Source organism: Montipora foliosa, chromosome 4 (assembly GCF_036669935.1).
Source record: "Montipora foliosa isolate CH-2021 chromosome 4, ASM3666993v2, whole genome shotgun sequence".
Taxonomy (NCBI): Eukaryota; Metazoa; Cnidaria; class Anthozoa; order Scleractinia; family Acroporidae; genus Montipora; species Montipora foliosa.
In genome coordinates, this window is record NC_090872.1 from 29,297,409 (window position 1) to 29,322,408 (window position 25,000).

Genomic DNA, 25,000 nt, shown 5'->3' on the forward strand with positions numbered 1-25,000 from the left:
TCCAGTTACAACTGACGGGCAGTTTCAACGTGTAAGGACTGAATCGGCTACACAAGAAAATTGCAGCTGAAGGAATCGACTCCCTGATGCCGGCGATGTCGGTCGCTGTTCCCTTCTACACGGCATCGATAGCCCTTTTGTTAGCGTTCGCTATCCTTCGGTTTCTGTTTTTGCACGCTGCTATTTCGTAAGCTGGTCGTCCGTTTGTTCATCAAGTTTGCGGGAGCTGAAATGAGCCAAGACGTCTACGGTGAGAGTTTATTCGGATGGCAGATGTACAAAGCTGTAACTTCAACGTTAATGATAGATCTGCAGAAGAAGGCTAAGCGGGGTATAGAACTCCAAATCCGTCTCTCTTCTCTACGGATGGACAATCACGAACTCACCTCTTGACTTTGCAAGAGAGCGTCGTCCGCTCGTTGTAAATTTTGGAAGTTGCACGTGTCCTGTTTTATGGATAGATTGCGCGAATTCAATAGCATCATGGCAGAATTCAGTGACATCGCGGATTTTTTTGGTCATTTATATATCATAGCGCACCCGACGGATGGATGGGCATTCAAGGTAATGATCTCGACAATATGTCGAGAATTTGAGTGTTGTCTCAGTTAAGTCTAATTTTCGATTAATCCAAGCACATTGCCACTTTAGTCATTGCGTAATAAGTGGACCGTTCATGAGGAACTGCATAGGTTTTTCTTGTTTTGCTGTTAGCGAATTTCTGTATGGCCAGTGAATGGCGTGAAATTGCAGTGCATGCCTTACGCAGAAACGGCGACGTGTTCATAGAAGAAATGATTAGGCAATGCAAGTCAGCTCAACTGACGCGGGATCGTTTTGTTTGTTTGCATATTCAGACAGATTTTGCCGTCAAGCAGCATCGAACTATCGAAGAAAGGATCAAAGCTGCACAGCTGATGTTACATGCATCCAAAGTGCAGGCCCCAGTTTTGGTGGATTCTGCGGAGAACGAGGCAAATTTAGCTTATGGCGCTCTTCCAATTCGTCTATGCATCATTTTGAATGGCATAGTGGTATTACTGGCGGTATGGGACCTACGTTTTACAAAACTGGAGAAGTCAGAAAATGGCTTCAGAGATGGAAAGAGAGTGAAATTAACGTGTAACCATCAGCTCAATATCAGTGGTATGAATGACTGACAACAAACAAGGAAAGTGACTCTGTTGAGTAACAGGGAACTTTATATCGGTACGTGGGAGTCACTATGCAGTGGAAATACGGAAAATCGTGGACTCGTGGTGGTTTTCCTCTCCATGTGACTATCAAACGCCAAGATGAAGCCTTTACGCTCGTGTAAGCGTGAAGAAAAAGTGGTCATACCTGATCGCATACGTTGCGATATGAGCTCCGGCGAAATGACGCGAAAAATCTTTCGTGAGCCCTTGGCAATACCGAACGAAACCTGTTTGGTTTATACGTTGTAACTCATGCTTTCAAAGGTTTACACATTAGGGAAATGTACTTCAACATCACATGCTCTCAAACTCTAAGAGACCGGCACAATTTAGCCATAGTGAAGAGACTAAAGAACCTCAGATACGATCAATTTACAACCCGCATAAAACCACATTGCGTGGACTTTGCCTACAAGTGGCGAATCGAAGTCATCAAGCTAGACATAGAAGAATTAGTTATAAACGAGAAAGTTCAGTTGAGTTATTAATCACATAAAGGATAAAACCGCAGAAAAAAATTAAAAACATCAAAGATTTTATCAATGCACTGGTTTTCTTTGTTTTTTTTTTTTTTTGCATCAAACCATTGCTTTTGCCTTTTCTTTATCTTAGAATAAACATGAAATCTGATTACTATTTTGTTTTGAAGTTATGAAAAGAGGAATTGGGATATGTCACGAGATCAACTTGACTGTCTTCCCTTCACCGGAAAAGGGTACAAGTTTCTCTAGTGTTTCAAGATCTCTAGAATGTAGTCGCGCTTAAGAGATCAGACTTGTAAAAGAAAACATTGGACTCATCGCTAAGGAAATTCCAATCTGCGTAATGCCATAAAGTGGTTCAAACAAAGCGTATTGTCCAATTACGACTTGTTTTCCTCGTTAAATGACCCCAAAGGGCCTGCAAATAACAAAGGTTTTGAAACTAGGTTCATCACGCGATGGATATTTCGTTTAAGGCGCTTTCCCCCTGCAACAATTCTGCTCGTTTGCTGTTGCCCAGCAAAGCCCGTATGGTACCGATGTTAATCTGTCCCCGCATAAGCCTGGTTTGTTGTCAAACAAAGGTTATATATCGCGTGACATTTCATCTCCGTCGTAAACGACTCATACTCCAGCGCGTGTGTACTCTATGATCAAGGAAGTTAACCTTGATTTACGACCAAAAAATCACTGACACGTTCCACTCGACCAAACGGTCCCTCGTTGGAATGTAATTTGCGTAAAGATACCATACGACATGGGTTTGTTGTTAAAAGAGCCATAAGCACTCCGTTAGGCTTCAATTACTGTCCATTTTAACAGGTTGTATTCTCAATCTTTGATGGCGGTACCACGGTTGCAAAAAAAGTTTAGATGTCGGATATTGTTTGTAAACCTTACTTTTAATTGCCTACGTGTTGATCATTTCATCACCTTCCTTGTTAATTAAAGGCCATGCAGAATCTATTGGAATTGACAAGTTCCGGTGTGGTCATGTCAGAGACGAAAATTCGAAAAACAAACTGAAAATTGTCTTAGTCTCGTCTAAAAAAAGATTATGACTCGTGATACTTGCTTGGGGTATCGGAATCTCGCGTAGGTAAACCCCAATTTAATGTTCTTTCAAAATCTCGCGTGTTCGATCCATTTTCGCGTGACGTTTCTGTCATCGCGTGACAACAATCCAACAAATCCCCACATGATCACAAAACCACGATACGTTTCTTGCACATGCAATGCCATGAGTTTCTTTTTGGTTGGCAGTCGGCTGGCAATGTTTTCGGTCCAAAGTATAGGGCATTAAATGCGATTTTTTTTTCTTATTTGTTTTTACTCGTCATTTTCCTTAGCGAAGGGATGGCGGATGGGAAGTTAAACTTCAAGATTTGACATGGAACTGACTGCTAGACATCTTAACTTCAGTGTGCGTCAGTCTCTTCTTTCCCATTTTTTCTACAACGAGTTCACTTTGATTATCTAACGCCGTACTGCATCAATCTAACGTAAGATCAAAAATTGAGTAATTTTTTGTAAAAAAGTACTTCTGAGCGGCAATATCTTTTTCAAGAGGACTTAATAGATTTGAGTTTTTTAAATCTAATTTGATAAGAATAATAGGTATTACATCAATTTACGTCATTGGGAGCTAAAGCACTCTGTGCAGTCCCGTGAGTTCTAAATGGAAATCCGTTTTCAACGTTAAATAGTCCAGGGCTTATCTCGAAACTTCGAATCAGTCAAACCTCCCGCGATGGAAAAATCAATAGCACACTTCAAAGTCCTAAACTCTTAAATTTCCTCTATTGAGATTACAAAAGATCATCAAAGATAACTACTTTCAAATTCCATTTTGCAAAATAATATGGGGCTGCACATTGCAAAAGACGACTTCGTCACTGTCGGTTCAGGTTCAGTTTTTGTAACATAGCCACGTACCCAAACCTTTCGCGATTTGAAAATACAGATCTGTGCTCCTTTGTTTTAAATCATAACCTGAAGCGATTTTGAAAAAATCCCACGGCTTATTGATAAAGGCAACAGTGAAGATTTATTTTTAAAGCGTATGATACGGATGAATTGTTGTATTACGGGAAAAAGACACTGATGTTTCCTCAGAGTGATCATTTTTGAACAGAAAATCTTGTTTTCGGTTGAATTGCGCTGACCTTACCCGTTTAAGTAAAACACGTATCTTTTGAAATAGTCAAATCGATGAGGTAATATTTGCAAACAGACATGGAAGCTGTTTGCATTACAAACACTGGGACAAGAAAAACATCTGATCGAATTTCTGGTGTTTTTATTTTCAAACCCCAGATGTTTCAACACGGCATGTGCGTGATCCTTTCTCGTTGTTCCTCTGCAACCTCGTTTATGGCAGATGTGGTTTATTTTCGACAAAGGTCTATTTTTAACCTGTTGAAAGTTTAGTTGTTTGACCTTAAAATGCTGAAACTTTGGAATGGGTGAACGTCAGCGGGACGCCAGTTTGCAGATTTTATTTTTTGGTTGCTATCTATTTTTACTGAATTCCATCACGAAAAGTGAAATCGATCACGATTTCAAAGAGGTGCTAAGAATACTCACCTCAACTTAGAAGCTACATTAATAAAAAAAGATAACAAGAAATGTTTCAAACTTTTGAAATTGCTCATGTAGTTTGATTGATAATGTGTCGAAAGCTAATTTAGGAAAATAAAAGGAAAGACAATTTTATCAATCTCTTTGTTCTGCATAGAATCCAAAACAAACGTGTGCTCTCTTTTTGCATCACACTAAGTTTTGAAGATGTAAACAAACCAAATTTTCAAATGATAGTGCGTTGTTGACGCTCGAATGACAAGTCTTAAATTTCGTCAGTGTTTCTTTCACAAAAAGCACAATATAGAAAAAAAAAGCGTGAAATTAAGAAAGTTTAAACTGTTATTGATATCTCTCTTGGGCTTATTGTGTTTCCTTATTCAAAATATTTTCATTTCAGTCCAGCTGACTGTTGTCAAAGGTGAACGCCCGCGGAGATGACTTTTCGGACTGTCTTGTCCTCCTGGGAATGAATGCACCGTATATGCACCGTATAGTTCCTATCGTAGCCTAGGCATCCCTTGTGAGGTGCTGCTGTGGGGCCACAAGCTAATTCATTTACTAACGTTGCTCTTAAAATACAAGCTGCAAGTCTAAATATCATTGTGACAATTTAATTCGTGTGAAAAATTAGCCATCTTTTGGTGGGACTGTATTTTAAAAAAACACGTTAAAGAGGTACAGATCTTTTTCTGACTTGTATGGACGATTTGCAGTCATCGGAGAGCATATTCCCTGAACAAGCGAGAAAAAATTTTCTTTATCGCGCGCAGACGAACAGAACCGAACCTTCGTCGGTGGTTTCAGTGGTTTAAGGCATCCTCTCGTCAACAAGGGGAACGCAGTTTATTTCCTGCCTGAACCATATTTTCAGTTGTCTTCTCAGTTAGCTGTGTTCATTTCTGTTCTCAACGTAACAATTTGAGTTAACGATTAAATGATAGATATGAAGTGAATCATATATAGAACTGCGGATATTAAATCAAGTGAAGCTATGATCCTCGCAGTTATGAATGCAATTTCATCATATGCGTAGGGAAGCCTGGAAATTTCAGGACTGAATTTTTCAGGCTTCTCCACGCAATTGCTGAAATTGCATTGATAACTGCGAGGATCATAGCTTCACTTGATTTACGAGTTATTCTGCCAGAAATCCCTTTAAATTGCCCTCAAAGCGTAATAGATTGGCGGTCCAAAGTAAATAAAGGAACCAGTCATTGTCAACCCTGATGTACTTGATAAATGTTTCCAGGGGCCCGTTTCTCCAAAGTCCCGAAAACGTTTTGGGCCCGAAAAGCCATTTGTGAACTTGCCAAGCACTTGTACAGGAAAGCCGATTTGTTAACATGTTTTCACGGTAACAAAAAGCAAACTGACTATGAAGTTTGATGACTGAAATCCTCTCCGTTCTTGAGATACAGAGGGAATTGTGACACCCGAAAATGGCCCATAAAGTTTCGGGACTTTCGAGAAACTGGCCCCAGGGCCGGGTTTGGGGCGTGCATTACCCATCGACTTGGGAGTGGTGATCGTGTCCTTGAATGGTCTTTATAGATCAGTCCGAGCGACGATTTTAATATGCATCTAACCGTTAATCTGGAGATCCAACTTCAATTTCTAGTTGAACCACATTTCACTTGTATACTTAGATGTGGTGATTTCTGCTCACGATTTAACTTTGTTATACATTTTCTATTTGAGAAATAGATCATCTTTGTATTTGTCAAAAGCGGAAAGCAATTTCCTCTGCAGAAGGGTTTCTATTGATAGGAGTCATTAAGATTTTCCAACCTTAACTCCAATCCAGTAATAAGACGATTGCGAATACGTAAAAACAAAACATTTATGCTTCAAATCCAATAGACCTCAGTGAGGAACGCAAGTGCCTCAAATGGACTATCTAACAAAGTAAAGATGTTATTAAAATTGACCATAGCATTGTCGAGTAATGCTGGCCTGACAAATAGGTTATTACATTACACAACAATAACTGGGTTGTCATGTTGTATATTTATATACACCAAATTTGAAACGCTGAAATGCCATCAGCCCTATTATTTCTTTACACATTAGTTTCTACTCTGTCCGCCCCCGCTCACGGCATCGACCATTACCCTAATTTCACGTCTGTATGAGGCTGAAGAAATTTCCTTCAAAATGTGATTAAACTCTGATCCGCATTATTTGTCTAGAAATTTTAGTTGACTTTGTTGTCTGGCTAAGTTTGAACATCGAACTATACCATTAGAAAGTTATTCTCTTATGGTTCCCTTCTCTTTCTATTTTTCGGCAGAGGAATTTGAGGAAAAAAATTAAAATTGCTTTGGCAGATTCGATACGCGTGACTGTCATGTTTATGCTCTGTATACATAGGTGGTCCAACTAAGTAAATCACGCGAAATGTCTTTCAAATAATATTCCCCACTGTGAAGAAATGGAGAAAGGAAATTAACGTTAATTGGAACGTATCTGCCTCGAGAAGCTTGTAATGAGCTCCTATTCTCTCAGTTGACCCTCGGAAATTAAACTGAGGCCCATTCAGTGCGAATTCGCACGTTCAGATAATCTTAAGGGTTTACACAAATATTGACAGACATTTGTTTATGCGGAGATGAAAAGAACTGGACTCACAGGCACCGTTTTACTAACAATGCCGCCTTAACCAACACACTTACGATGGACAAGTTTGACAGGGCATCACCGATACCAACGTCGATACGGTCTCCTTTTGTTTGCTAAAATCGCCCCCTAATTGATTGTCCTTTGACCACTTGAACTTGTTTTGTTTTGAGCCTCTCTCCGTCATCGTTTCATTGTTTCATCACTCATTTTCAATGATTATTAACACCTAATTTGTGTCAAAGGAATATGCACTTCGCCAGCTTAGCACAAGTCACGATATAATTTTTTCGTTTGCATGAGCGACCATGTCTCTTTTTCAAAATCAGCGCAGTGTCTTTGGGCCCAACACTTTTTGGTGAGCGGTAAACCCGACTCAAATTGATACTTGGCAGTTGTTGTTTGCGAAAACCTTTTGACCAAACAATTTTACAGGTTGAGAGCAAAACCAATTCTCTCTAAAACGATGATCGAACCAGTAGTCACAGTGAACAACAGCTAAACTTTAATTTCTCGTGCTCAACAGAACTTTTTTTCACGAGACAGTAAAATGATTTGAATGTTTGATACAGAAAGCCTCAACAAAGGAATTGTAAACATGTAAACAGTTACGAATGCCTTCCGGCCTTTGGTTTGGAACACAATAATGTTAATTAAGTGCGTTGTACAGCGCCGATTTCTTGCAGTGGGTCGCGTGACTTGCTCGTCTGGTTCAAATTTAGTTCAAGGAAAGAGCCTACCAATTCTTGAACTTTGACGGATTGTGTGGATGCGTTGTCCAAACTCGGGGATTTAATAAGCGGTGAAATACGTCAATGAGCTTTGCGACATTTAGAGCGACTGCCCGTTGACTTAACCCTATTGGGGGCAGGCAAAATCAACACGAACCTTCTTTTCAATCGCACGCAATCTGTGCTAATCAACTGGAACTGACGTTTACCTCAATGGTGATTTAACCTTTCCACAAAAATCCTTTTTAAAAACTTTCCAAGTTCACGCTTTAGGAACAATTACTCGATCCTAATAATACGTACAATATAAGCGTACAATACCTCAGTTTGAACAACGCTATACGATCAAACGCGGAAAATAAAGGTCTATATGCAGGACATACAAGAAATTGTTCGCTAGGATAAATTTTACTTTATTTACAATGGGATAGCACTTTCTAGATAATAGACAAAGCGCCTTTTTTTACATCGTATATAATAAAATAACTTACAAAGGCCGACTTTTTTCTTTTATCAACAATCGTTTATAACACTGAACTTGAAATTACAACCGGCGCGACTCTCTAAGAAGTTATTTCTAGAGATTCATGACCACACTGCGAACGCCTTCCCTTCTTATCTGTTAAGCAAACAAATAGGGACTTAATCAAAGGCCAACCTGAACAAAACCTACAAATAATCGCTTTGTTTGAGATACACCGAAATGTAGCCAGAAACTAAAAATATTCTTATCCGCCTTGAAGCGTTCTTAAGAATTCCTTCTTGAAATCTTGAGGCCTTATAATAACAAGTCATCCCCTCTGTAAACTTGCCACGTTATTGGTTTTTGTAAAACCTTCCGGATTTGGAAGCCTGACACTAGCTGAATTTGCCAGATGATCGTTTCTGGGGACCTGAAATAGTCAGAGGGAATGTGCAGGCTTCGATTTGCGATCCTTGTGTTGCTGTTGCTCCATCGAAGCTGTTGGGCCAATCCGTGTGCTTACGGGAAGTTCGCCTGCCAAAGCAACTTTTCCCCTCCCCTTGCCTTCTAGTTGCCTCATCACGCCCTTTGGCGCTCTGATTTAGAAGATTCGGCCTTGTGCTTTTTAAGCCACTGTTTCACCTCCTTTGGCGCGTAAAAAGTAGGTCCTATTGCACCGGCGTATTCGACTTTATTGTTCTTTAATATGTAGAGTCTTATAGGGAATCCGCCGTACGCTTTTCTTGCTTCATCGTCCATCGTATCGACTACAACGGGGCAGTCAAACTTGAATGAACTCAACATAAGTCGCGCAGCCTGGCATCTTTGCTCCAAGGTTTCGTGCTTTGGTATATTGACGTTATTCTGGAAGGCAACACAAACTGACTCAATTTCTTAAAATAGTGAAAATGGTAGCAAAGGCTGGTCTTTGCCAGACCATTTAAGAAATGCGCACCCCTCAGTGGTGGCTGCGACATTTTAACAGTAAATGAGAGTTTTAATTTCGATAGATTATTAAGGGAGAAATTAAATTAATAAACGTTGTGTTTTACGGCAATTCAGGAAGTATCTCACGCAAATGCGAATAGATTCCCATGGCAAAATACCAGGGTTGCGTGCCCCTTGGGTATATTTTGTGACGTTCTCTGCATCTGCTTTACCCGACCGGTTGGCTCCGTATCGGACAGCCGCACGGGGGTTGTGGGTTCAAAACTCGGCCTAAGAAACTCTCGGGGTCTTTAAATAGATCAGGGGAAACTTCTGTTCTTAACGTTAAATTTGCTACTGAGTGGTTAGACCGGAAAGGAGCAGGGATACTTTTCAATTACCGTTTAACTTACTGGGACTTTCGCAAGGAGCTGGGAGCGCAGGGCGTTTTAGTCTGTGGCGCCTGTAAAAAATGCGTCATTTGCAGTTGTCATTAACTTCAAACTCGGATCGATAACACCAAATCCATGTTGGTCTTTAGATCTCTGTGTGCGCCTTGTTTTTTTCTTCATACAAAGATATGTCCCTTTTTCAAATTTCGGACCATAAATCTTAATTTTAAGGTTTCGAAGAACGCGCATGCTTGTCTGGCGCCTATTTTAAATAGCTTATTACTAAAAATACAGATCTTGAAAAGTTTTCTGAAAAGGATCTCCTTGAGAGTCAACATCGATACTATGAATGGAGCTACACCCAGCCAGCAGAACTGATCGCTTAAATTCGAATAGTCACACTTAAGTGTTTGACTTGACAGAAACTTGAAAGACATTATGTTTAGCGTCACATGTCCAAAAAGTGATTTTAATTTAGTGAAAAGAAACGGTTTAAGGCTTAATAGGGATTGCTCTTACCTCGAACGCCCAGCCATTTGAAGGATGTGCTTCTTCGATGTAGACGGTAAGGAAGTCGGCCACGTCATGAAACTGATGCGCAATCTCTAAAAACTCTCTAATTCTTGCTCTGAACACGGGGCAAGACCAACTGCCAAAGTTTAGCACAAGAGGACGGTTTCCCCGGCAAAAGTTTAATAAATGAGGATGCGAAACACCATCCAACGTTACAACCGAGGGATTTGGCGCTCGTTGTCCAAAACGCGCTGATTTTTGAAGGTCACCCAGAATTGTAGAACGCACCGATTGGAACATGTTCCACGAAAAGAGCGAACCCCAATAGTCGTCGATGGGCAGATCCAATGTCGTGACCGTCTTTCCCAGCTTGGCTACGATCCGTTTGCTGAAGGGAACGATGCGGAGAATCCGAAGACACAAAAACGCACAAAAGAGTAGAACAGTTCCCGCGCAATTACGAAACACGGTTGACATTTTACGCAGCATCATGGTGTGAATGCTGATTTGTCTTTCTTTTTTCAACTATCCAAAGCGCTCTCTTACCGGTCGATCGTAGAGTTTAATCTTCGAAGACGACTGTGTCAATTTATATATAACCACTGAGCACCGAAGGAATGTCAAAAATTTTGCTTTCTGGGAATTAAAAACACTTGTGAGAGATCTGACCTTTCACATGGTCCTTTCGTGAGGTGGAGATGACAAGCTTGTTTCTTGAATACGAGTGCTGCGCAAACATACCGGAATTAGCACACGGACTCACGCACGGATGCCTTTTTCCTCGCTCCAGCGTTGTGTGGTATTATTCCCACGCGCCTATAGTCACAGCAAACGTTTTTGAGGCCTTGGGGAACCGTCAATGCAGGCGTGTATGAAGCGGTATATTTCCATGCTGGCCTAGGCCAGCTTTCTTGTGCACTTCTAGTTTTCCGAAGTGACCCCTATTTGCTCTAGAAATTGGGCTCATCACGAAAAGGTCGTCTCATATCTTAAGCCTCTTAACATGAAGAACTGATATCTCATTTAGACATCGCTGCCGGCCTATCCATTGGAGCTTGTGTTGTCGTGTTTAACAACTTAATCCTATGTTCAAAATAATTTATTTGGCAATTACTTCGGCGATTTCCCCTACGAACATTGATTTTTTTTTCAATTACACAATAGTGCAACTGGTTGCATTTTGACTGTGGAAGTGTAAATATTATTCAAACAGATTTCCAGGATTAGTTATAGTTTTAGACTTAAACTTTGAAATTCCATGTTTTGCGGTAATCTAGGTAACCTTTTAGTTTGTTAATTTTGCACTTTCTCACCACAGTATGTGGCCGTTAGTAAAGAACTCTTGACTCTTGTAAACATTGCGGCGATGTACTTGTAAGACACGAAAACCACTTTTCGCGTTCTCACAAGGATTTTTACAGCTATAAAATGACTTCTTAATTTACAATAATAGTTTGTAAAAACATGAATGAGCAAACGCAATGCCAAAAAAAAAAAAACTTAGTTTGTCTTAGTAACAAAAATATAAATCTTCTACATACAACTTTTCTCGCATTTGCATCATTGGTTGAAATCATGGGCACTTTCCAAATACACGCTATTGAATTAAAAAAGACAATTCGTTTCTACGGATTCTCATGTTTATATTTCGAACTAATCAAGAGTAAAAACCTTGGAATTTAGTTTAAATTAAAAGACAAGACAGACGAGATCTTTAACGAACTCTTTAAATCCACGGAACAACTGAAGCAATAACAGGAAGTTTTAGCTTAGTTTAAAGTGTAATGTTTTTTAAAGTAAACGCCAGTGAACGCTGTTGTATTATAGCGATCGCGAACCAAATACAGGCATTTTTAAGAAAGTGGTATCGTCCATCGGCATCTAAAAATAATAGAACAATTTCTTTTTCGTGTTTAAAAAAGTTGAAAAAACCTGAAGATTGCATGTGCGATTAAAGTTAAGTACATTGTGCGAGTCTAAGTAATTGTAAGCCGTAAGGTTTTGCGGTGCGCGTGCGTTAATCAAACGCCGAGACGTGAAAACATCCATGTGGTGTCATTTCAGTATCGTGTTTATCCTTTTTACGTTAAGCATTTCAGTGCCAACATCGCAGAGTTAGATGTGATGTTTCATCCTGAATTTATGCTTTAAAAGACTCTTAAAGAGTGGGTTCCGGAGTATCGATTTTGAAGGATCTATTGTCAACTTTAAGATTGGTTTGGCTTCACTCGAGTCATTTCAGGTTTTGGAAGCCGCAATAACTCTTCCTTTAATGACGTATTTTCTGGTACGAATGCGTAGGATATCTATTTGATATTAAAACTGTTGCATACCTTTAATTTCAATGGCTTGTGCTAAATTGTTGGAACATGACAGTCACTGTAACTCTTCCTCTTATATCATGTTCTTCGCTTCTGGAAAAAGAGGAAAATACGTTAAGCACATAGTCAATTACATTAAGATGAAAGGGTCGCCAGCCGAGCGCATGATTTCGGAAAAAAATAGGTTAATACTATGTCAATGTTTCAAATTAACCAAAAATTTGCCTGAGGAGTTTTGGTCGAACTTTGCGTGACATAATCTGCGTGTTTTCGGCTGTTTATCACTACTGCAAACAGAAGCCAAGCACGCGATCACAATGACACAGCAAATAAACCTTAAAAAGCGAACTATCTGTTGCGAATTCACGACTTAGGAACAAATTTACAGTTGTTTCGTTGGCGACAAATTAAACAGATTTGTTTCAACACTTAGGAATCGTTTTATTGATGTAGACAGAAAAGTTATCAATGGGTCGTAATCCCTTCAAGCAGGCAAGGACGATGCCAAAGTATAAGGTTGATTTTTTTTTTCAAGAGATCGAAGTGTGACAAACCAAATGCGAAAAAAGCGATAGTTTTTTAAGGTTAGGCCTATAGAAACTTTTGTAAACATTTGTCATGACGTCTTTGCCGGTAGAACACATCAAACTGCAAACGCGTCAAAGCTTTTGCGTCCATCCGCTTTCAGCAAGAATTTGTTAAAGGCACTCCACATTTTCTTTTTTGTTCTTTCTTTATGGGAAACGTCAAAAAGTTACACGTTCGCTGTACTTGGTGAGTTCAGTTGCGACCTCGAGAGCTCTTTCCACGGGAATTTCTTCCCTTTCTTACGGGAAATGTCAACGGAATTTACACGCAAGTTCTAATTGATAAGGTTCTGTCCGGCCTCGAGAGCACATTCTCAACGAAAACAGTTTTTCTCAATCTTATTGCCCCTTCAGATATAAGGGGAGATTTATTTTTCATGTTTGACTTATTAAGTGTCTTGTTTTTTTCAGCTAGACATTTGGCATACAAATTAACTCTTTTCTTTTGGATGATTCGTTGATTCTCTCTTAATTGTACTTAAACCTATATTGCCTCATTGAGACAAAATAGAAGTTGATTTTCGTCTTCGTCTTGCAGCTCAACGCCTTTGAACTGTACACAATCTCGGAAAAATAACTTAGTTTCCTGTCGGCCCACCTTGTTTTTCATTCAAAACTTCTAGATTTGTTCACTATTGTGTAATGCGACGCAAAATTCGAATTTACGTCATCAAATGTTTTCGTAATTCTTAACTGTTCACTTGAAATAAAGTAGCTATCTTCGAGATTCTAATATCGAGGACCCGCCCAATATAGGGGCTGTAAGTGGTTGCGAAATGTAGCGAAACGTGAAAAGTTATGACCCTTCTTGTGCAAGACCAATACATGCTTAGCGGCGTCAATTTGTTTCCAAGGTGTTTTGGGGCCTTAATTGAAAACGATCGTTTTTCCGACGAACTCGAAACGACTTCGCCAGTCTGGGTTCTTTGATGTTAAAGTACTGGCTTGGAGATCACCAACCAGTATCAAAAGAAACTACTTCCTCTTTTGCCAAAAGGAGCAAGTTCGAATTTCTTGCCTCAAGAAGAAATCACGAGGAGTCACTGGAAAGTAAAACGGCTCTGATACAAAGTACGAGCACACATGTTCACGATTATTATTGTTTCATTTTATTTGTCCCTTGTTTGCAAGAAATTAAAGAATGCCCTAAAGGCCTTGAACGTGAGGCACTTGGATCATTAATGACTTTTCGGTAAAAGCAACCGCGTATTTTGCATGATGGTTGCCTAAAATTTTAGCCACGGATGAAATGATCGGTGTTATGACTACAATTCATTGGTTCAGTATATACTCAGTCTTAAATGTTTGTATATAAATCGATATATTACCAAAGGATGTTAATCTGCGGTATGTCAGTATGCATTGTGCTTTCAGACACCCGGCTTGGCTAGCCATTTCTATATCATTTTGTCTTTTGCGAATGACAACTATATTGCTACTTTACATCAGCACGTGCGGGGCGGCCCGTCGAAAGTTGACGGTCCACTGAGCGCGCGTGTCCCTTTTGCTCTCACCGCCAAAGGCTTTTGATCGATTCCTTTACCATTCCCTTTTTTTAAAGTCAAACTGTGGAAAAAATTTCAATTTTGCCTTAAAACTGTTTTGAATTACTTCGACGAACTGTTATATGTAACGAGAAGGGACAACGATGGTACAAAATTATAAGTTCATATATCACTCGAGAGTATTCGTGTATATACTGCAGTGTCCACTAAAGGGTACTTCGGAATCAGTGGAGTATAAGTTCAGTTAATTAGTCTCATTTTAAGATTTCATCCACAAACTCGTACGTTGGAGTTGTCTTTTGCAACCCACTGAATCACACTACGGAAAGCGCTCGTTGTCTCCGACTGAAAGTTCTCTTTGAGTCGAGGTGTTATATGGAAATACATCCTTTACCGAGTCTCTTGTTCCTAAGCTCTGTGTCTCATATTCTTATGCAACGTTTGGGTGTAAGATTGAAGCCATTCCTTGACTTCGTTTAGATTGTAAAAGGTAGGACCAATGCCGCCCGCGTATTCCACATTTCGCCCTCGTAGGATGTATAGTCTAATTGGCATTCCCGCATAAGCTTTATTTGTTGTTCCGTCCATGTTGTCCACAACGACCGGGCAGTCGAACGCCACGGTGTCTAGCATCACTTGCGCTGCGGCGCATCTTTGCTCCAGCGTCTGATGTGTTGGAATGGTAACGTTGTTCTAAATAGAAGAAAAATGGTGTTTTTAGTGAGACTGAAATCCACCTGATCTCTCTTACAAGCCCGCAACTAAGTTACTGAAGGAGATGCGAATCAGTTCTCCGGCTCGAAGTTCAAGGAAAAAATAGAGGAATGACAGTAATATAGGATGGTAAAAAATTTAAACAGTTTCAAAGTTGAGTTAGTGGGCAAAACAACAATGTGGAGGCTACGACATGTAATCTTTGCAATTTGTGCTTTGGTTCTTGAACGTCCCAATAAGTTCAATAATTTATGAACAAGTACATGTATCACGTGACGGAGCCAACGCCGTCCAAACGGACAAAGCTGATTTCTTTCTGGCACTATCTGCCATTAAGTTTCCTTCCTTGGAACCGAGGAGGGCTCGCTTTTCGGAAAATCTACTTCTTGGAAGGTCACTTCGAAAACACTCACACCTTGAAAGTGTCATATAAATGGTGACAATTGGGGATTACGTTGACCTCAAAACACCTTCCACTAACACCCCAAGTGATAAACATTACAAACTGGATCTACCTCTGAATAAGAAGATTTCGTTTAAGGGTCATATTTAGTATTTCATGCAAAGGTCAGAGACCACCGCGGACTTGGGTGTTATGAAACTCAGCACCATGCACTCCAAGAAGTTATGCGATGGGGCTTATCACTTGAATAGCTGGTCAAGACCTTAGTAAATAAAAATGACAGAGGTTTAAACAATTTAGGTAATGCATTGGTTTGGTGCCAAGGCAAACAATATGCTGCAGGGCTGTCTTTTTTGCAGTGATCAACGCTGTCGATATTTTGTTGAAATGACAGATCATTTTTCGCAGTTTCAAACTCTTAGAAAGATTGAATAAAATCGTTAAGCTAAAACGATGGAGCCGGTTCTATTTATCAAAAAAATTTCTGACAAGTTTGAAACACGATGAAAAACAACTTTCTACTGTAAATTTAACAGTATGAAGGTAATTTTTAAATTCGTTAGTTTCAAAACTGATCCCTGGGAGAGACAAGTTAAGAAAAAGACACTTCATAAAGTTCACGACTTCTTTATTACTTGAGGCGATTTCTGCACACGTTCATGCACGTTCAGTGGGTTTTGCTCGGGTTTTTTGCAAATTATGTATTAGGTATGCGCCAGTGCCAATCAACTGCAATTTACTGCATTTGCTATTTTCTTCGAGGGGTGCCCGCCAGTCACTTTGAAATCATGCGATTGATTTTTTACATTTTTTTTCAAATAATCGAAAACCTTGAGACTTCCTGGGGACCGCATTTGCGGTGCTATAACCCCTTCTTTATCTTCACAGCGAAGATTTCAAGGTATGAAACTTGGAGTGGTAGTGTCTTTTTGGTATCTCGAAGACAAGTAATGGAAAGATATGCTTTTTTAGCGGAATACTTCTGGGTCTTGGTTTCACCAACGGTTGTTCATTCCTTTCAATAAACGCCCCCACTGGTTTCAGGTAAAAGACGTTAAGGGCTTGTTCCCAACCGCTCGCCATTGAAAATTTAGGTGAGCGATAGCCCTTGTCAGTGTGGGCGAAGTGAAAAGTATGGACTTCAATTTCAGTAAGCCCATATTATAATGTCTGGAGGTTTAGCTTAATGGGGGATAACGACTTAGCCCGGAGTGGATTTAGCTTACCTTAAATGACCATCCGTCACAAGGATGTGCCTCTTCCACGTAAACTGTCAAAAAATCAGCCACGTCGCTGAATTCGCGTACAATGTTAAGGAATTGACTCACTCTGGCCCTAAAAACAGGGCAGGTCCAACTGCAGAAATTGATCACCAATGGACGATTCCCCTCGGAAAAGTCTAGAAGTTGACGTGGTCGGCCATCCAGTGTAAAAATCCGGGAGTCTGGGGCAGAATCTCCAGTTACGTGGACAGACTTCTGAAGCTCAAGCAAAATGGAGGATCGCATGGAGTCGAACATGGACCGCGTAAATAATGACTGCCAGTAATCTTCTCGTCGAATCGTAACAGTCGCAACTTTCCTCATCAGTTCGACAAGTAACCATTGCGAACAAGGAAAAAGTTGAACAAGTCGCAAGATTGAAAAGACGAGGAACAAGACTAGTGAGCCGGTGTAGTATAGAAGAAGGACAGATATCTCGTTCATTTTCAACAGCATGTTACTGACAGATCTTGTATCTCACGGCAAATTTGCGAAAGAGCTTCTCTCTGCTCGGCGTCTCGAGTGAAAATGAGGCAGGCCAAGGGTATGCAGAGAATTTATTTGGCCGCGTTCTTTTCATTGTTGATTAACGAATCTACCAATGTTAGACCGTCTTTTTATTACGCTCCAACTGATCGGTTCAACAAGGGGACGGATTAGCCCGTATTGGTTTGTTTGGTCTACTTACTTTTGGTATTTAGCGATGACGGCTTTCCAACTAAATTAAACAAAAACCCATCACAGCGGTCTACCTCTGCATGCATTAGACACAACGATGATTACAGTTGAGAACCTTTTCTTGTGAGGTATTTTCATCGACCTTAATTTGTTTTGCAAACCATTACGAGCACGCACGCCATCAAAGACTCTTGTTGTTGTTGCACAATCAACAATGATCCCGGCTGATTTTTGTCCAACGCAGACATACATTACAAAATTTCACTCGCGCCTTAAGGCAATGAAACTGCATAGATGGAACATCGACCCTTACACCGTGAACTTAAAATAGAGGCTTACGTGGAAACCAGCTAAATTTACGCTTGTTCATGCTGAGTCGGTTGCTTTATCAGCGGTGACTCTGCCGGCAAGTTTTGCGTGATTTCGATACTGTTAAACAAACGTAACTTCAATCACGCGATGAACACACCAGCAGCTCACGCACAAAGAGTTGAAGGAACTTTCAAAACGGAATTTCAATGCTTTCATTAACGAAATGACATCAGAATCAACTATTCAACTTCCGATGAACATAATTAAAGAAATGATTCCTTCCGTTGTAAAATTTCGAGTTCTCAGTGTGTTGCTCTTGTGGAGCAATTAGCTTCCTTGGAGTGGACGATTGTCGGTCGCGGAGAATTAAAGGCGGGATATTTGGCGACGATTGGCTCCGTTTTTGGCATTTGAACCCCCGCGGCAAATAACGGTAGTTCATTACCAAGACATGCTTCAATAATCAAGGCTTGTAGGAACTTGTTGAAAACTCTGATGCAGCAGCGTCAACGAGTACACGTTGCAAGATGTTAGAAAGTGCGCTCCTTTTTTATATTTTTTCCTCTATCGAGCGCTTTATTTTTACCAAAATAACAAATTATTTGAAAGCTTAGGTCCTGATTCAGTATTTGTAAATGATCTGTCAAATGAAAGAAGTTCAGTCGTTGAATTTGAATTGGCCATATAGCTGCTAAAATTACTAATCAAGCCCATGGTTATAATTTTTCGTTAGGCTCGAAAACTAACTGCTTGTCAATTACACTGAAAACAATCATCTTAAGACAAATATGTTAGAAGAAGTGGGAAATGTCATAAAATGAAACAAGGTGACCTTTTCCAAATCGAAGCAAACAGCTTACTAGTTTTACCAAAGGAAATGCCAAAGTTTTTTTTTAATTGAAATGGAAACAGACTGAAAAAAGCTTGTTGAAATCAGAAATATTTCAGCCATTCGATTCATGACAGAATTTTACGAATTTTAGGGTTGCGAGGTCGCTGCCGTGACAAATGCGCAAAATTCTGATTTTTATTGAGTGTTTTAACGATTAAAAAAAGAGCGTATAAGGCGCTTTATAACTGGATCAAGGCCGAAAAAATAAAAACAAATGCAGACAAAACACGTTCTGACTTAAATATTACCAGATGAATGAATTATTGATGATCCAGGTCACTTTGATCATATGTAGTAGGCCATGCGAAAACTCATTAAGTTTGATTATTGCTGAATTTCACCATTTGTCTTCGTCTAACTCAAAGAAACGGGGTCGATAGACAAAACATTCGAAAGTACAAAAAAGACAGGCAAACGTATTCTGCACGCGAGTTTCTTAACATTTCGCGAGACACAAAGAAACGAAAAATATGAACTTTGAGGAAAATGTACTCGAGCCTTGTATGCCCATCCATTGAATAAGAGCCTTATTTATTCAGCTAGGATTATCTCTTTTTGGCTGTCCTTTGAGACGGTCAAACCGGGAAAATACAGTGCACAGTGAATTTGTTCTCATATTTTGCGCGTTGCCTTAAAAGGTGTTGAACAGATACGAATATTCTTGTTCACTGAACTCTCAATTGAGAGTTGTGAAATAAAGAGAGAAAGACTACATTTTCACCCTCACGTATGAGTAACTCGTTATCAGACAATTGCTATGAAGATGGCATTTTTGCACGAATTGGTCCCAATACGTGACGTATTTTAGGTAACCTTCGAAGATTCAGTAAGCACCGTTAATTGAAGAAAGCGAGGAAAATTCGAAGAAGTTTGATGACGCGCGTTTCATGAAATTGAGCTGTCTAACGTAAAATTGTTAAGAATTACTGCCGTTTTGCTTTGTATGAGACCTCACACATGCTGATTTATAAGCTTTTAATCTAAAGTTTAATTGATAAACTCGTTTATGCTCTTGGTCTGAGTCTATTATTCCTCTATTTTGTGGGTTCTTGCATTAGCAATTAATTTGCATGACGCGAGGCAATGAGGTCTATAAACAATTCTCATTTCAGAGTAATTGCTTTCGGAAATGCTTTTCAAAGTCTCTAATGATCTTTTCAGCCTGACTGGTAGTTTCGCTTCGATGGCTTTTCGATAGCATATCACCTCAGGTAATGCTTTTCCATTCAGTTCACATCTTTTTTTCGATTCGTAGTTGAGTGGAGTGTTGCTTTACTTGTCCACTTTAAAGCCATTCAGAGATCTTCTATAATGCACACCGCGCTCAAATTTTAGCCAATCAGCCACGAAAACGATAAGGAACGTGCATAGCGGACAATGCGAGCTCCAAAGAGCAAATGCATTTTTTGCTCATAAATCACTCAGCAATAAATTACTTCTGGCGGCGGTGCTCTCAAAAATAGCTCAAAGGGATGTATAATTAGTTTCTAAAATGCAAGCAATGCAAATCTGCGCAAACACGAAAGCGCGAAATTTTACCTATCTTGCAATCAGCATGGCTTTTGCAGAAAATGCCTTTCCGATGCTTCCAATTGGTCCATAGATTTTTTCTGCGAGAATATCGAGTTCGGATGCACTTATGAAATCGGGAGAGCATTTGATTCTAAAATTGCTCGTTTCTATCGCGCTCTACAAACTTCCTGCTTGCATCATCGCAATGATATACGTACGTAAGAATTGTTGAACAAAAACTTGTGGCAGAGATATCGTTGACGTCATCCTTTTAATACAATTTATGTGCAAGCCAGAGCCTTTATGGGCAGTCGAAACAAAGGCTTCGTTTGTTCAAGGGCTTAGAGTATCTTCCTTTTTGCCCAAAAATTTCTGCAAACCGTAATGTTCCCTTGACCAAAAAAAAAGCCTGAAGTTACCGAGAATTTTTTATTTAAAGGTGGCACAGGGATACTCGAAAATGACCTCTTGCCAACCAGTTCGGATGCCTTACAACTAAGGCAAAGAAGAGGAGTTAGGACATAAAATTTGGTTCAGCTGATAACTGTCCTCTATGATTGAAATTGTCGGAATGTTAATAGTAGTGTTTGTAAATCTAAAGAGAAGAGATATAATTTATTTTCGATGATGACTTGATGAATGAGCTGTGGCCAATGGCACAAATATCTCCGCGCGTTTTTTGTTAAGTGTCTCAAGTATATGATACGCAACAACGGTGAATGAATTGGAATCTGGCACGAGTTACTCTGCTGAGCAGAGTTTGACCGGTAAACTCGGGATTCCGTTCGAAATCCATACGTACAATGTCATAATATTTCTCCCTATTTGCACTAATCCTTGGTTAAGTAGAAAGTTTACGCTTTGAAAAACTGTTTCCAGAATATTGGACCTGAATGCTTCCACTCTTTAACTTTATTAGCGATTCTGACAATCATACAATCAGTTTCAATGGACGTTTTACGCATCCCAGTTGGAAGAGCTTTCGTTCTAGAAATACTTTCGAAATGTCGCCGTGTATAAATAACGATAACAACTATGTAAGGTCCTTGAAAATTACATGTACAATCATTGTCGCGATTTCGAAAAGATTCTGATGGTTGGGAATTTCTATTTATTTTTATGCGTGAGACTAGAAATGTAAATATGCATCCGTTTTACGAAGATTGTTAAAAAGCGTGCTCCCCGGCAAAGTTTCTGAAAATCGTACAGGTTTATCAGCTTTAAAAGTTATATTTAAGCCAATCTTTAATTAATGTAATTGTTAATCTGGCAATGGGGTCAGCACACGAGTTCTTAGATAGTAAGAACAGCAAAGGAGAGAGTAAAAAAATAAATAAACAAATGTAGAGAAAACGAGTTCACAATACAATATACATTATGCAATGGACAATATTAGCACGAGTTAAATTTTAGCCAGTGAACTCAGTTCATCTAGCTAAAGGCATTTCAAGGAGATAAAATATGCAAGATTAGACCTTAGAACTCTTTGGCTGTTTTATCTATCAACCTCACAACTCTTTTTAATCTATCTGAACACATTCCCCCAAGCTCAAAATCGGCTGTTTTGTGTGAGTTCGCGGAACTTCACAAGGATTTCACTGCTTGTTTTGTTAAAGGAAATGACACTGATAGGAAATATAGTATTTTACTCTTGTGAAATACATGATGATCATATAATATCATTTGCCCTATGATAAAACGATTATAATTTCTTGAGAACGTTGACAGCATGCAAGAAATGCCGGGAATTGAACACATTTGTTTTAAATACGACCACGGTTTCCGGACAATGGACTCGAACCTGCGACTTTTCGCTGACTAATGCATCAGTCAATTCCAACTGCGCCCTGCCCCCCCCCCCCCCTCCCGGGCAACTTCGGGGCATTTGCCCGCCTTGTCAGTCCCGGGGATGGACTTGACTTATTTCCCTATGTCTCCTCTGGGAGAATACGGCCGTTGACTTGTCTCCTCCAACCCGCCCTGTCTCTTGCAGCGGTAACAGCTTCGCTCCAGGTGGCGAAACCCATCTTTTGCCTCACTCCTTCTACAGTTCTTCTCCATGTCACCTTCGGTCGCCCTCTGGCCCTCTTCCCTTCTGGTGCCCAGGTTAATGCGAGGATTTTGTTGGTTGTTCATACGCAACACATGCCCTATGCAGCACCACCTCCGTCTCCTGGTCTGTTCGCTGATGATACAAGTTCCAGCTCGTCGCCTTACTTCTTCATTTGACACCTTCATCGGCCAGTCTATCTTTAGCAACCTCCGTAGACACTTTTGTTGAAATGTGTCCAGTTTTGCTTCATCCCTCTTTGTCATTCTCCAGGTTTCGCATCCATAAAGTAGCCTTGCTATGACGTTGGACTTGAAGATCCTGATCTTGGTGTTTTTGCTCAGTTGTCCACTTCTCCAGATCTTAGCTAGTTTGTTAAATGCTCCTGTAGCTTTCCCTAGGCGGTTCTTGATGTCGTCCTCAAACCCCTCCATGCTTGGTTAATCTTTCTTCTTGATCGTCAAAGCTGTCCACGTCCTCTACTTCCTGCCCATCTATTACAACTGCGTTGTTCTTGTTTTCGTTGATCCTCATCACGTTGGTTTTCTTGATGCTAATTTTCAAGCCCGTTCCCTTCCCATTTCTGTTCAGGCGCTCAATCTTTATCTGAATCTGCGTAAATGTACTTGAGATGAGAGCCAAGTCGTCTGCAAAATCTAAGTCTTCTAGCATGGTTGTCATCTTCCACCTAATACCTGTACTTGCACCTTCGGCTGACCTCCTCATCACCCAGTCAATCACCAAGAGAAACAGGAACCCTGACATGTTGCATCCCTGCTTAACACCCGACTTCACCTCAAACCAATCTGTTCTTCCAGCGCCATCCACTACGGCACATGAGCGGTTAGTGTACATGACTTGCACCATTCTCACGATCTTTGTCGGTATTTCATAGCATCTCATGATCTTCCAGAGTGTCTGTGTATGCTGTCGAAGGCCTTCTCGTAGTCCACGAAACAAAGGTAGAGGCTGGAGTTCCATTCAGCTACCTGCTCAATTATATTCCTTAGTACAAAGATCTGTTCCGTCGTGTTCCTTTCCTTTCTAAAGCCAGCTTGTTCTCCTCTCAACTCAGCATCTGTTCCAGCAACAATTCTCTTAATCAGGACTCTTTCCAACACCTTGGCTACAATGGACATAAGGGTGATACCTCTCCAGTTCTCGGGGGTGGGGCTTTAGCTGATTTAGCACGACCAGGGGGCCGGACATTAGCCAATCCTGGGGACTGCCCCGGGCTTTTGACACCCACGTGGTTTATATCTCTAAAATATGGAGAATTTCCGTGGTCAAGATCAGCGCTTTGTGAAGGATTGGCTTATCCAGCAAGGACTGGAAAAAAATTGTCGACGTTTTTAAAGGTATGTTTTCTGAATTTTAAACGAGGAAGGGACCTGGTTGCGAAAACTGTGCAGACGAGTGTTCTGGACATTACGTTACAGATCTAACAACTTACATTAATCTTTATTCTCATGGTAAAGCAGTACGATCCCAGCCTCCTAGTCAGATTCTTCAAGATTACCACAAGAAGAATGAAAATTTTTCGGATCCCGATATCCAAAACCTGAGAAGGAAATGTCCTCTAGGTCCAGAAGAAGTTTTAAAAGCTGTGGCTTGAACATCTCCATCAAGTTGAGGAAAACAGGAGGAAAGGCGCCGAAAAAGCCAGAGTTTCTCGCCAAAGGAGAGAAAAAAAGAAATAGATGGATGTTATAAGCGAGCTAACTAAAGCCGTTTTAATACCATGCATGTCAACCGGAAGTGTGCTCTTTTCCCTTTTACATGCTTTAACGCTACCAAAATTGTTTGCCTGAGTGGCTTAACTCTGATACAGACGATTTGACCAAACGTTTTGGCAAAAGCACTGACCAAGAATGCAAAAAGGCCACTTCCCGTTGAGTTGAGTCGCTCAAAAAAGGTGTTTGCTTATGCTCCCTATTAATTCGCCAAGAGAGAGGGTGGGGATCCATCTAAGTACACAGTATGCGTTTTTCCGAAGGGAAGATTTTAAGGAAGCTGATGTTTGTTTGTAAAAATAATAAAGAATACAAAATTTGTCTGTGAAGCTTTTACTATATCTATTGCAGACGTACGAAAATGAAAACTGGCGTTAAAACGCTGAAAATGATTGGAACGATCCCGGGGGCGGGGCATTTGCCGTCTACTTTCGTCCCCACCGCTGGGCATTTGACAGCCTAAGTGCCCCGTGCCCCCGGGAATTTGCCTTTTGGAATTTGCCATCCATAAGAAAAAAAAGCAAATTCCCAGGGGCTAGCTCGGGGAAGAAGGGGGGGGGGGGGGCAGGGCGCAGTTGGAATTTTTGGAATTGACTGATGCATAACCCCTTCATCTGACCACATCCTTAGCTTATTGTTAATGAACAGTTTTTTTTTTAATTTTAATAAACAATTTTTACTTTCTAAAGCGGCTTGAAAGTTGGAAAAGCGCTGTAGAAATATTAACCTCTTATTAACCGAGAACGAGAGCCGTACTGAGAAATAGTGACCCGAGGTCATGGCAGTGCGAGGTCCGTACAAAAACGAGCTAGGGCCAATATTCCCCAGTACGGTCCTGAGCAAGTGAGGTGAGTAATTTGACTATATGGCTTGATCGATCGATCGGACACTTCTCCGCCAATCTTCGCCTTCCATCAACGATTTGTTACAACGGGGGGTGACAACTCTAACAAACGCTGTTTGAGCAATACTAGGTCTTAACTTAAGTCGTCCCGGAAATTTGGATCATTCTCCCGAATTTTTGGGATACATTCCCGGCATATGCCTAACTTACCGAGGTTAACCTAAATAAAAACGTGAAATAAAATTTCCTTCGATGTCCCGGAATTATCGCGTGTTTCCCGGAGA

The 25,000-nt window shown here is 40.4% G+C and overlaps 2 protein-coding genes and 1 pseudogene across 2 annotated transcripts; 1 reads left to right on the top strand and 2 right to left on the bottom strand.

The window, feature by feature from the left end:
- The first annotated feature begins 49 nt into the window (after window positions 1–49).
- On the top strand, window positions 50–1,832 carry LOC137999154 (thyroxine 5-deiodinase-like; annotated as a pseudogene).
- A 6,165-nt stretch (window positions 1,833–7,997) lies between these two features.
- On the bottom strand, window positions 7,998–11,478 carry LOC138000547 (type I iodothyronine deiodinase-like). Its single transcript, XM_068847042.1, has 2 exons — window positions 9,910–11,478; window positions 7,998–8,935 (listed from the first exon to the last, which is right to left on the bottom strand). The coding sequence occupies exons 1-2, from the start codon at window positions 10,393–10,395 to the stop codon at window positions 8,651–8,653; spliced, it is 771 nt and encodes a 256-aa protein (XP_068703143.1). The 5' UTR covers window positions 10,396–11,478; the 3' UTR covers window positions 7,998–8,650.
- Window positions 11,479–13,897: 2,419 nt separating this feature from the next.
- Window positions 13,898–19,323, bottom strand: LOC138000550 (type I iodothyronine deiodinase-like). Its single transcript, XM_068847044.1, has 2 exons — window positions 16,660–19,323; window positions 13,898–15,009 (listed from the first exon to the last, which is right to left on the bottom strand). The coding sequence occupies exons 1-2, from the start codon at window positions 17,149–17,151 to the stop codon at window positions 14,725–14,727; spliced, it is 777 nt and encodes a 258-aa protein (XP_068703145.1). The 5' UTR covers window positions 17,152–19,323; the 3' UTR covers window positions 13,898–14,724.
- Window positions 19,324–25,000: the final 5,677 nt, after the last annotated feature.

Bases quoted from the DNA above. Each gene is read 5' to 3' on its own strand.
- LOC138000547 (XM_068847042.1), bottom strand. From the start codon at position 10,395: ATGATGCTGCGTAAAATGTCAACCGTGTTTCGTAATTGCGCGGGAACT. The intron at 8,936-9,909 runs GTAAGAGCAATC...GTTGCCTTCCAG, and splicing joins CAAATGGCTGGGCGTTCGAG to AATAACGTCAATATACCAAA.
- LOC138000550 (XM_068847044.1), bottom strand. From the start codon at position 17,151: ATGCTGTTGAAAATGAACGAGATATCTGTCCTTCTTCTATACTACACC. The intron at 15,010-16,659 runs GTAAGCTAAATC...TCTTCTATTTAG, and splicing joins GTGACGGATGGTCATTTAAG to AACAACGTTACCATTCCAAC.